This window comes from Erpetoichthys calabaricus, chromosome 7 (assembly GCF_900747795.2).
Source record: "Erpetoichthys calabaricus chromosome 7, fErpCal1.3, whole genome shotgun sequence".
Classification (NCBI taxonomy): domain Eukaryota; kingdom Metazoa; phylum Chordata; class Cladistia; order Polypteriformes; family Polypteridae; genus Erpetoichthys; species Erpetoichthys calabaricus.
This window is the reverse complement of record NC_041400.2, coordinates 24,416,122-24,430,029: the sequence shown is the minus strand read 5'-3', so window position 1 is coordinate 24,430,029 and position 13,908 is coordinate 24,416,122. Positions and strand designations below refer to the sequence as shown.

General features: G+C 33.5%; 1 protein-coding gene across 2 annotated transcripts in view; it reads right to left on the bottom strand.

The window, feature by feature from the left end:
• LOC114654100 (uncharacterized protein KIAA2026) overlaps positions 1-13,908 on the bottom strand; it is a 76,234-nt gene that overhangs the window by 27,102 nt on the left and 35,224 nt on the right. For both annotated transcript variants that reach the window (XM_051930210.1, XM_051930211.1), the window contains exons 5-6: positions 8,537-8,626; positions 2,668-2,783 (exon numbers count right to left, since the gene is read on the bottom strand). In XM_051930210.1, the coding sequence (XP_051786170.1) occupies positions 2,668-2,783; positions 8,537-8,626 (206 nt within the window). The remainder of the gene's footprint in view (positions 1-2,667; positions 2,784-8,536; positions 8,627-13,908) is intronic.

Below are 13,908 nucleotides of genomic sequence, written 5' to 3'. Positions count from 1 at the left end.
GTGTTAAGTAGAAAAAAAGGCTTTAAAGGGTGGTTATAGCAGTATTGTGTATTATAATCAGCTGTCTTTAAAACCAACACCAAAGTTAAAATTGTACTTGAAGAATTGGGTCATTTGTTTTTATCAAATTGTGTTTGATTAGGAAAATACTGCATGGACCAAAGGTCCAAAACATCTTGTAGTCTTTTGGGTTTTATGAGTTTGTAGTTTGGTTGTCTGGAATTAAAAGCTGGTGTCCGCTCGAGTTAAAAATTCTCTCTCTCTCTAAAAGTTTCATTGGCAAATTTCATATGTGCATGAGTAAGTGGTATTGTATGTATTTTTTTTTTTTGTTAAAGAACAATATTTATAAATGATGACTGAATACAACAAGTGACTGAACTGGTCTTCTTGTGAATGCAAGTAGCACAGTAGCTGCAACAAAGGAAGAAAGAAGGTCTCCCCTGCTCATGCACATTTACAGCATGCTTTAGGGCTTTGACACTAAAGCAGAAGAATGTGGGTGAGACAATAGGTTTGCGGAAGATTAGGAATAAAAGTAGTGTTAAAGTTAGGAGTCTTCCATGACTACAACAGTAAGAGGTTACAAATAGCTTCTGGCTGTTCATGTTTTAATCCTGCGTTTTTTGTCAATAAAAACTGATCTTCATATTGCAATACCGTTTGCATGCAGGTTCAAACATCTGTGCCCTTTGGTGGGTGTTGACTTGACACAATGCCTAAAATGTAAAATATTCATGTCAACTGTATTACATTTTTGCTATAACAGTTAAAAACAGAAAACTAAGTTTAGTTTGTTCACTAGGTTAATAGTTCCTGGCTACAGCACTCAATGGGCATCCATCACTGCAAACTGTCATGTCAGTTCATTCACACCCAATCCACCAGGTGCCATTTTTTTTTTTTTTAAATAAATGAATTGATTAATGATTGTGGTTTTATCTAGGTGTTTCATGTTCATTACAGGGAGGCATTCTGAGCAGTACACCAGTTCTCTTCCTCTTTAATCACGTCACTTTGCACATACTGTACTGAGAATCCGTTTTTGTGAAGGCCTGTGTTTCCATTCTGACATTCGTCTGAAGGTTGCAGTTTTAATCTAATCTTTTATGCAACTATGCAGGAGTCATAAGCACTTCATGCCTTACAGACTTTACTTCAACTTTACACTTCATACATAATCAGCAGAAAAGTAAAAATAAAAATTAAAAAAAGCACATATCGTATAAAAGTATACTGTATTTAACACTCAGAATGCATTTAATACATGTTTGAATGTTTTCAACTCAGAAGGCATTTAATACGTTTGAATGATTTCAACTCAGAAGGCATTTAATACATGTTTGAATGTTTTCAAATATATATCTATTTTAATACAATTGTTCCAATTATATTATTAGCTGATTTGGCACTCTTCAGAGGAAAAACTGCCAAACTGCAAGAATAAAACAAAGAGTGGGCATCGGGTCACTTTAAGGTAAATTTTCAAAAGATTTGTTTATCGACTTTCCAGACATTCCCCTTAGAGGGAATACTGGCCATAGCATACTTTTACTTTATGTAAGGTGAAGTGTGTTGATAACTAAATATTAGGAAATTGTAAGCCAACACCACATGAATGGCACTATTTTAGTTGCCTTGTTAGCTGAAAGCAGAGGAGATATTCTTGAATTTTTATACTTAAGTTTATTTATTTATTTTTTTAAAACATATTAATATGATATTCCACTGCACAGAGCTATGTACTAAGTACTATGAGCATTGGTTTTCTATATGTGTGAGCCAATGTGCTTGTTGGTTCACCTTACAAGTTTCTGAGCAATGCAAACAGCATTTGGGTTCTGACAGTACAGACCTGTGGCCATTGTGTTGTACACAATGAAGTTCTGTTTACACTTGTTTGTTGTTTATGCTGTCAATGACATGTTTGCTGTGAATCAAAAGTACTATAGGCTATTTATTTATTTCATGTCACTCCTTCCACCAAAAACATGGCAGTGCCACTCTGTTAAATTTATGGTATCAACATGGTCAGCTCCATGTATGCATGTATTTTAATTCTTTTCAAGGCAAAACAGAGTAACTGCTTTCGTATTCATGTTTCAAATTTGTTATCTAGTTATGAATATTAAAATGCCTCTGAATTTAAATCCAAGTTATTTGTTAAAAAAACAACAACACTGAGATGCTGTACAAGCAGGCACAGATTTATGTCTGATATTTTAATATAAAAACTGTGCACCAGAATGTGACTATTTTCCACTTCTGAGCCACTGTCCTGCATAAATTTTCAGCATTTCTCTACAAGCTATTTATGGGCTGACAAATGCAATAAAACAATTTGTGCCCTATACAATCTGCAACTATAGTGTGTGTTACAGCTTTGCATGCACAACTCCCAACATGATATAATTTAGTTTTTATCACGTTCATATAACTTGCGCTTCCAGATGCCAATGTCTGGTGAAAGTGGTGCAATTACATTAAAATAACAGAAATGGACCTGTATCATGTTAGGATCACTTATGCTGGAAATGCCAGCAAGTTACCTGCACTTTATAGGGGTATGCAGAAAAGGAGTTACAATTACTTAATCTGCTGTTCTGTAAGCCCTAAAACATAACAAAACTCTTCCTTCAAATTGTGAATTTTATAAAACTCAATTACCTGTTTCTTTGGTAGGCCTTAATCAGCTTTGGCTCCCATGGTAACAGCTCATTTAGCAGCCTCACGAGTGTACTGTGCAATTCTTTTACAGCTTGTTTCTTCAAGTACCACTTTCCCTTAAAAAACAAAAAAAGATGTATAAGAAATTCTTACAGGTATTTTACAGTTATGATAGAGGCCCAATATGCAATGTGGAAGGGAGAATTGGACACAGCAACAATGTAGTTTAAAGACAAGGCAAACAAATAACTATTTTTCCATAAATACTGTACATGTCTAGTTATGGCAAACTACTTTTTTCATAAATACACGTATGAACAAAAATGTTCATCTATGTTCACCTTTTAAACTTGGATACAATAATGACTATGCCTCTATATAGTTAGTATCCTAACCAATTTACTGACTGATGTTTTGTCAAAGGAGGCAAACAGAAACTCTCATTTATAACCAACTTTCCTCCATGGTTATCAAGAAACCCACACACTGGACTGTTATGAATGCAACAAGTTAAACTTACTTTTCCTTAGTGTTAATGAGCTTATATATATATATATATATATATATATATATATATATATATATATATATATATATATATATATATATATATATATATTATATATATAAACAGAGTTTATTTGAAAAGTACAATTAGTACAATATTCTAAAATTTAGGTTTAAAATTAAATTATATTTAGTACTATTTGACATGTAACCCTCACAGTTCAGAAACTGAACAAATAGCCCATTATCATGTAGATCATTAAACCTATTCAAGCATTAAAAGAGGTCTAGCAAGGTTATTTTTAAATAGCACCGGTAAATCTTCAAATATTATGAAACATTCCTCAAAGAAAATCAATTTTTTCTCTACTTGCAGATGATAAGACATCACTTTTTCATTAAGTTATGAATGGCAGGATAGGATTATTCTGGATGATTAAGAGAAGCTGATACACTGGCAATGTAATGTAGGATATCACAATAGATTTTTCTTTGCATAATCTTATTCAATCCAAATAAGGCTACAAATTAAATGAGAGTAATATAAGAAAATGTTTTTCTTCAAAAATTGTCAGATCTTAGGGCACTCAAAATAAACTTTTGACTAAGCAATCCGGAGCTTAATGGCATTACTCAAAATGTATGTGACATACACTTTTTGTATATACTATACCTTGCTGTATCCAGACAGAAGAGGAATGTGTCCCATTAATGGCAGAGTTCCATTCCTCATTTGAAATTATAATAGAGAGTTTGCACTGCTACCTAAAATTATCTAGGTGTGCTTACATTCAAATTCATTAATTAAAGTTAGAAATACTACTTGTAGTTTATGGCAAGTTTACATACCTACAAAGGCCTGTAAGGGGGTCTTGTAATTGAACACATGGGGCTTGAACACTACAATTTACGTTTGGCATCATACTACTTTAAAAACTGGGCTTTTCTGTATTTTATTCAGTACCAGTATACTGCGCAACCTTACTATAGTATGATAAAGAAATAAGGGCATCTTGGGGACCACGTTTTGAGCAACATTGAAATAAAGGATATTGACAAGTATGTGGTATAAAATACTGTTTTTTTATGTGGAGTGGAAATATCAGGCTTGAAGTCTAAGACCCAATATGAAAATCAAGCACTGCACAATGGGCAAAATAGAACATTCCTACTGAAACAATATGGCTGTAGCTGGAGTATGTTATAGGTCTACTTTTTATCTGCTGGGGATGGTAAATGTTTGAATTGATGGAAAGAAAAATGGGACAAAAAACACAGAATTAAAGACATGTATGTTTTAAGCTTTATAAGATGCCCCATACAAAAATGAAATGATTTCATAATTTTCCACATCTACGATTAGGTTAGATTACAGAAAAATTCATTAACTGATTTATGACATTGACCAAGCAGTTTTTCTTCATTGCAAATTCATCATAAATTTGCCTAACAACATGCCACTAGAATGTTACGCCTTTGGCAACAAGTGAAATCTCCACTTATCACTATGCAGTTAATGTTAGTGTCATCTCCCCTCTTTTCAATGCAAAATGTCAAAGAGGAGCCTGATTCCTATGCAGACTGCCTTTACGTTGTGGCAGGCATGATCTTTCAAAAGGTGCTGACTAGGCACATTCTTCCCCTTACTTTACTAAAATGTTGAAGGAAAGCTGCATCATAAACAATTATCCATAGTTCAATTTATCAATTGAATGCTTGTGGACAGCATCCACAGATTTCTAAAAATTTGACTTCCTTCTACTCCGTTCATTCCCTTAACTTAATCCTTAATATAATGAATTTTTGATAGACATCACAAATATATTTACTGCAAGTCTCTACTAAGCTTTGGACATCCACATACTATTAAACATTGTACTATAAGTTCTCTACACTATTAAAAACAAAATAAAAATACTGAAAAGAAATCTTCAACTCTTCTCAAGGGAATGGCACTTCAACATTTCAGTGGAAAACACCACCTTTATGTTTACACAACTCAAGTTTTGTTTTAGCTATATGTTCTTGGGTCATTTACCCACAGAAAGTTAATCTTCTACGAAGAACATGAACTTTTGGAGACTCATCCCCCATCCCCGGAGTGTATCACTATTTTGCTTCACCCATTTAGCCACCCCTCTTCACAAGTCTTCTAGTTCTCAAAGCAGTGACTTACCCTAAGAGTTAACAGTAAGTGACGGTAACTTTTTTTTTTTTTTTTTTTTTTTTAAAGTAGTACGTGTTAGGTTTGTGCTAAACATAGTGCCGAGCCCAGTAAAGTCAACTATTGCATCATCAGACTATACAGATTTCTTTCATTTGGCCCAAATGGATTCAAGCAAATCCTGTTTAAGATGTGGAGCGAACCTTTTACAATATAGTAAACTCACAAGATACACAGACTGTGACACACATTAATACTTATGTGTAAAAAATTCTAAAACACTAAGTCTTACGGAGAATAAAAAAAACAGCTAATTCACAAAATGCAACCTTTCTATTCTCATTCTGTTCATCTGTCTGTCTCTTTCTCTCTCAAACACTCACAACTCCAGTGCTCCTATTTAAGCACATCCCAACCATCTTATTAAAACACTTGACATCTTTTTTAAAAAATATGTACCCAAGCCTTTGTAAATGCAGTCAATACATTATGTTAAAACCCTTACGCTCTCTGTAAAGTTGTCTATACAGTTAAATATATGATCTCTTAACTGTAAATTGAAGGATGTCATTAAACAAAGCAAACTGTATCAGAGGAAAATAGCAGGTACAAAGTGCAAGAACTTCATTAACTTGTGCTTGCAGTGAAAGGTAAAGGTAATCAAGCAGGCCTTTTGTGCCAGTGACAACACATGAATATGGCTAAGAAATAGGATGGAAAGGTTTAAAGAGTAGAGCTTAGACAGATTGAATTACTTTCTTTTAAAAGGATGGTCACTGTATATATTCAGACAACAAGCAAATAGAGGAATGATGCCAACTTCCTTGCTCAGACATTTGAAAACACTGTGCCTTCTTGGCACTGCTTCTGACATTTGCTATTACTGTACACAACAATCCATATTTCTGTAAATTTGAGTTTCTGTAATTCTTAATCTCGATCATGAATTAGGGTTTCAACTGGTTGTACCTGCATGCAATGAAATGCATAATACATTTCCAAGCAAAAGTTGAGTGCATATTGTGTTTTTTAACTCATTCACACCAAACAAGCTACTAATTTCATAGTACTATGAGAGATACAGTTAATCAAGTTGGTACCTGCTTAAAGTGAGAAATAAAGTAAAACCCAGATAAACACAGTAGCTTTTGTAAGTTAACACTTTGTATTAATTTGAGCTTGTGAAAATCACCAATGATCATATCTGTCTGAAATATTTGGAAAAATAAAATGTAAGAGATATTCAAATTAGTTATGTAATCCCTGCTGTGTAGATCTAAAAGGCATGCTATAAATTATTATGTCTTCCGGTAACTTTACAGAAATTTTAAAAGGCACAATATTTCACACAAAATGTAGTTGCCACTTTTTCTTCAGTTCTCTATGACAGGTTTCCTGGTATTCTGATTATTATTCTAATGTCTTGAAAATTTTCTTAAATAGTTGCTTCGATTAGTGATTTACATTAAGATGATGTTCAATTTTCTTTAAATATTCATTTGCTTCAGGATGTAGCTTTCTATGGATGCTTATTCCCACCACTCAAAAAAAATTACTGCATCATTTTGTAATAATTATTGTGTTATTATGCAAAAGTTTTGCATTAATTTGTAAATATATTACCTAATGCTTGCAGTTACATCATTTAAGAGCATGCTTAGTTCATCTAGTGACTGCTATTGAGGGACAGATTAAGCACACAATTGGCTTAATATCAAGTAACAAGAACTGAACAAAGATTATGTGCATAAATTTAGTTTTAATCAGGTTAACATTTAGTGAGTTGTTTTAACACAGACAAACCCTATAAATTTGTGGATTGATTGGTATCAGCGAGAGTGTTTAACGGAGGATGATTACTTGTTTTGATACTGAATACTGGAAATTTGTCAGTAATAATTGTCAGGTAACAAAGTATGTTTAGTCGTTCATGTGCTGTGAAATAAACAATATCCATCCAGTTTTTTCACCCCCAATCCAAGCCCACAAAAACTCAAACAATGATCACTGAGTCATCAGATGACAGAGTTTCAAAAAACTCTAAAGCTTTAGCTTTAATCCAGCCATTTTTTCTGTATTTTTACGTACCTGTTACTAGATTGCAAGCAGCATACTCTACTAAACTGGCTGAGTGATTGTATCCTGATGAAGAATGACGTACCATGCACCACATTTGCTTCACACCCAGTGCTGCTGAGATAGAAACTGGCTCCTTGTGACCCTAAACTGGGTGGACTCAAGTTACCCTTCAACACATGCAGCATTCAACGTACAAGTATAATGTCTGTTTCAGTTCTTGCTATGCATATGCTTAACCTTGCCCTCAATAGCGGACACTAGAAGACCAGTGTGTGCACTCATGAGTTGGACTCCATTCAGATAAAAATGTGTTTTTAAAAGATAACTGGATAAACTAAAGCTGACTTAACTGTGTCAAAGCAAGGGGATTGTGCTTTCCTGTTTTTATAAATAATTATTTTAGAACACTCTATAGAATTCTGTGTTCACTATTTTTTGGATTATGGCAAAGGTCTAATTTAAATTTCGACATATTTCATTTTTAGCTGTGTTAACTATTTCAAAAGAGGTAAACATTTTTAAAATCACTGTACAGTTTGCACAAAGGCTATAAAAATGTATTTCTGCAGAAAGGACACTCAGATGATAAACAGGTGGTCACTTTAAAATCATATATGTATTTGGTTTATTGTATGCATCTACAAACAAATATTCTAGTAAAACACATTGTTAATGCATAGACTGATCATTACTTCTTTCATGTTTAAGCCATGCCTCTAAGCGTTGTCTTGTCCATTATAAAGGTGTGGGCAAAAGTAGGTTTACATTTGTTCGTATGGAAAAAGACATGCAGGTTATGATTATTACAATAGCTTTATTAACTCAAAATAATGTCACAATGACACAGCTACAATCTCAGAAGTGCTAAACTCTGTGTTTTGCATACTCACAACTGTAAAAACCACTTTTGCCCACCCTTTTATTTTTGCAGATGCCTTACCTTAGCCATTCCATGTCTATCTTGAATTCATGAGACAAAAGGAAACTGCATAATTTAGTGTTGTTATAGCCAATTAACCTAAAAAAATAGCATTCTGTCAAGTACTTATGATTAAATCAGGCTCTCTTACGGGGTTAGAAAGAGTTTAAGAACAACAACAAAAAATGACTGATACTTACAGATTTTTTCCTGCTGCTTTCAACTTCTTTAAGTTCAGACTCTGTTTTACTAATTAACTCCCTGAGTTCATCAAGATTTGTGCACACAAGCTGAAAAAAGGTAAATATTTTTCAGTTCCCTTCAAAATAAACAAATGCATAATATTTACCACATTAGAGATAATGATTTTCCCCTTAAAACTCCCACTGTTTAGTCAGCAAAATACAGCACATGCATACAAACATTAAGTAGTAACACTATAGCTATAAGCAAGGAGGACTGGTAGCAAAGCTTTGACACTTAGGAATGGACTCTGTCTGTTTCAGCAGAATCTGGACAGTCCCACAAGTGTTACAATATCTCCATACACAAGACAAACTCATTCCTCGTTATGACACCAGATTCTGTTCACTGCAGATCTTGGCCAGCTTTTAGCAGCTATATTCAAAAATGTGAGGCCAACACGAAATGCATTTATCTGTATTGTAAATTCAAACACTCGATGTTTGACATGGCTTACTGTTAAGTTTTTCAACTAGAACAGCATAGAGGCACAGAATAACAGAATAACAATTAATAGCAAACTGTTTAGAAATAAGTGAAATAAATAGTAAATATTATAATTTTTTTCAGATTATGATGTTTGTACTGAACTAAATAAAGTTGTGTTAAAAGAAGGGAAGCTGGGTGGCACAGTGGGTAGTTTGGCCACCTCCCCGGTCTGGTCTCCAGGACTTGAATCACACTCCTGGTTGTTGTGGCGTTTGTATATTATCCAAATGTCCATGTGAATTTTCCTCAGAGTACTCTGCTTTTCTTCCCACATCCCTAAAGATGGGCATGTTTGATAAATTAGTGATCCCAAACTGACAATCTGCGGACGGATTAGAAAGGAATACGGTAAACAAATATTCATCCTATGCAATGAAGAAAAACTTTCACTGCCTATGCTTGTTTGTCTCATTTCCTTCACACCAAAATAGCAGGTCCCTAGGTCACAATCTCCTAGGACAGAGACTTCTGTATTAAGCACTATTTGGCAAACACACAATTTATTCATTTTGATCATAATAGGTATGGAACTTGCTTCACTTTAAGTTGCGATCACCTTTTAAACTGCCCCCTGAAGGTGAACAGGGAAATTGAACTACCTGTTGTGGAAAGGTAGGCAATTTATTTTCTAATTGAGCAAGTTTAAAGAGTAAAAAGTGTCTGTATTTAACATTATTGTTTTAAGCATGATATATTTACTACATCAATGTTTTAATAAGTTTTAAAAAACCCATACCAGTTGTCACTTCCAATCAAGTCATAATGTGTTTAGCAAAAAGGTGCACACTGAGGTATTTTACTCCATGATTTTATTATATTTGGACACGTTACTCCTAAAATGCTTCTCTTTTACAATTGACACCCTACTTGTATATTTTAGCCACATAATGAAAACTAAGCTTATTTTCTGTATTATATTCCTCTACACTTCTCTTAGTACACACTAACACAGATAGATCTGAAACCACAGTTTTTGTTTTTCTGAACACAATAGCATTTTCAGATCAAAATTACTCATACTGAAACACAAAATCTTTCCTATTGGGCATGCATGGTTTCCCACCCAAGTGCGATGTTAATTCATGGAGCAAACATGAAGTAAATTAAAATGCTGAAGGAACAAGTGGTAAAACTAAACTGACTTCTTTGTCTGGATAATGTACAACTGCTTTTAAATTATATAAATGAGCATAATGCTGTCATAGACCTAGAAAATACACACTGTGAATCCTATCAAAATAAACAAGAGTGAAATATTTGAGTATTTCAAGGCATGAACCTGTTAGCTGATGTAGGGAACTTAGGAGTAGACTATGCCCAGAGGAAAGAGGAGATTGCAGGATGCAAAACTGAAGTCAGTGACTGATCACATGACAAACACACGTCAGTGGTTTCAGAAACCTCAGTTTTCTCAACCTACATTTCAATGAGTTTACCCAGCATTTTCAAATTTATACACTTGAGCACCCGAAAGAGCAAGAAAAGTGTCTTTGAGGAAGGTTAGTTTTTGGTGGTCAAAATGCTGTTTTAGTGTTAATGGAAGGCTAAAAGAGACAATAAAAAGCTACACTTTCAAATTTAGATAGATAGATACTTTATTAATCCCAAGAGGAAATTCACATAAACATTTATTCATGTTAGTGTGGACTATGTCTTATATTCTGCATCCAAAAATTTGTGTCCTACTTGTAAACAGCTGATTGGTGCCTATCATATAACTAGATAGACTACAGTTTCACCAAAACTAGTTCTCACTTGATATTTGTGATGGTCAATACCTTCCTGTAGTAAACAAAAGCAAGTTAAAATTTTCTAATATATTAGCCACACACACATTCATAAGCAACTCTTCTTAATTTCAAATCAAGCGAACTATGCATAAAATAATTTCTTGTTCAATTGACCAAAACTATAAAGTTTAAGTGTGCCTTCAAGCATCAAAAGCACACAAACACATGCATTAAAGCAGGGTTAAAGCCCTCTAAGACTCCAAAAAGAAGGCTAAGCTTCAGGAACATCTTCAGGTCTTCAACTTCAATGACACCTATATTTGTCCATCCGTGGAAAACTCTAGCAAGCATTTTTTCAAGAGGAATGTGCCAACACCTTTGGAAATACCTCATATCAACACTAACCTGAGGTGAACCATGCAGAAATCCAAAAACACCTATATTGCAAGTAGAATGGATCCTGCGTGTGACCAAAATAATGTTGCATCACAACAGAAGGGTGAAAAAACCCAGAAACTCAAAGCTGAGACCCAGAGGAAGGTCCATTTTCACTTTCATAATAAAACTAACTACTGTATACGAAAGTGAAGGTTTCACTTCCTTCTGTGTTTTGTTTATGAGAACACTGAAGCATATTCACAATCAGTCGCATAGCTTCCCGAAAGCTTGCATATTGTAATCTGTTCATTTAGCCAATAAAAGGTGCCATTTTGCTTGACTACTCATGCCTACTTTCTGAAGGTTGGGAGTCAGGCCATCAAGTGGTGCTTCTGAGGTTAAGAATTTGCCCTGGTATCTGGTAGGTTGCCGGTTCAAATCCCCGTTACTGTCAAAAGAGATCGTACTCTGTTGGGTCCTTGAGCAAAGCCCTTAACTGCAATTACTCCAGGGTGACCCCAGGGAGTTTGAGAAAACTAACAAATTCCTAACACAAGAAATTGTATAATGCAAAATAAAAAACAAACAAACAAAAGGCTCTACACTCCCTCTAATCCAGCTGTGTTGTTTACTGCCTCTGCAATTGTCCCACTGCTGTGCTTACAACTGCTTGAACGTTTCCATTTACCTTTTGTCTCAAATAATAAAACAGTTTAATTCAGTTCTATTTGTCCAGAACCACTTTGTCTGTCTATAACCACTTAAAATTTTTGTGTCTGCAATCCAGACATTGCAGTGTTTGCATATGCCTAAATGTTTTCATTCTCCATTTCGTCTTGTGCCCACTCTCTCAGTTCATTCACTTTCTGCATTTAGTCTAGCTGTCCTAGATTCTTATATTAGCTAAAGCACAAAGTTTAAAAAAAAATGTAAAAATGAGTTAAATTGACTATTTTTATGTTTATCTGTCTACAACCACTTAAAATATAAATTCTACTAATATGTTTTTATTAATATTCTTTATATTTCTACTATCATATACTATGTGAATTTCCCCCTGGGATTAATAAAGTATCTATCTATCTATCTATCTATCTATCTATCTATCTATCTATCACTTTAAAAGAACAAATTAAAATTAAAAAACACAAAACTGGTCTATTTAATTCATTTTTATCTTTCTAGAACCACTTAAAATTTATATTAATGTTTCTATCATTACTCTTTACATTATTAATATCAATTCAAAATTCCTTACACATTTCTCAACTTGTTTACTATAAAGAGCGTTGAAACAGTATATTCTGACAGTCACTGCTATAATATACATAAAATTTTATTTTTAAAAGGATTGACTTTGGCTATGGTTATTTGACTAATGAAGTACAAGACATCATTTGAAAAGGCATCACAGCTGAGAGTTAATTTTATCTTTACTTTTATAATGCAATTCATATTCACTTACAACTTTGTACGTATTAGTATCTTTAACCTAGATTCAACAGCTCCCCTTCCTCTTTCCTAGTCTCTCTTTTCTTTGTATTTTGTAATCACAATGTAAAAAAAAAATAAAAATAAAAAACAACTACCATGTTTACTATATATACATATTTCCATTTTAAGTTTATATTAAACATCTCCCTACAAATAGCTTGTTTTGCTGTTTAATAATTAATTTGATTAATATGAGAAAAGAGTTTATATCTAGTTATTAATAGGAAATATCAGATTTTAAAGGTAATGTAATTTACTAACACTCTTGCTTTTTCATGTACTCATTTTACTACTTAATCGTAGTTAAAGCAATTTCAAAGTCTGCACAATAAAAGGGAAAATATAAATGCTTAAAGGAGCACAAAGCTCAAATTGCACTTTCAAAGAACATCTGTAAAACTGTAAATAAATCAAATAAAAAAGAATTTTAGTTTTGGAAAACAAGAATTTACAACCATAAAAATCACAAATAATCCTCTACAAATAAAACAGGCAGCCTGTCGCACTTTCCAACAAAATGAAGGTGAGTTTGGGACAAAGGTCAACTCTTTCACACAAACCATCCTCTTCCTAAACGCAGCAACAATATATATTGCCTAATCACTTTTTGAATGCGACTACCAACAAAAATACCTTTGGAAAAAAACACTTCCGACACTACTGATTTTGGAAAAAAAGTTTTACATTTATGTCAGCTTTCAGGTATAAGCACCCTGCTTTAACAAAGATGCTATTTAAAAGCAAAACAGTTCAACTCAACATTACAAAACTGGCAAAGACCAGCGACTTATGTGCTATATGTGTAAACTTGTGGCAAATACCTCTCCTGCATAAACACTTTGTTCTTGCTTCACTCATATACAACCAATTTAGATTTGAAAAAATCATGTAGTAGCTAAGATATTTTGCATATGCAAATGCGGCTATTGAGAAACAAAACCCTTACACTTTTAAATATAAAGCTTGAAAATAAAGTTTGAATTTTAAAGATAAAAATTTAATTTGCTTGCATTTAGCATACAAAATAGTGAAGATGCCTTAGTAACACTTCCTATTTTATCAATCCAACTTACACAAAGTTCTTTCTTTACACATCTAAAAAATAGTTTTGATTTTCTGCCTTGGCATAACCACAGACCATTAATTTACTCCCACTAGCATCCAGTTGTTTGTAAAGTTTCTTTTAAGTTCAATGTGCAAGCCTGATACTACAGTATGTAGTAATGTCACATTTAACA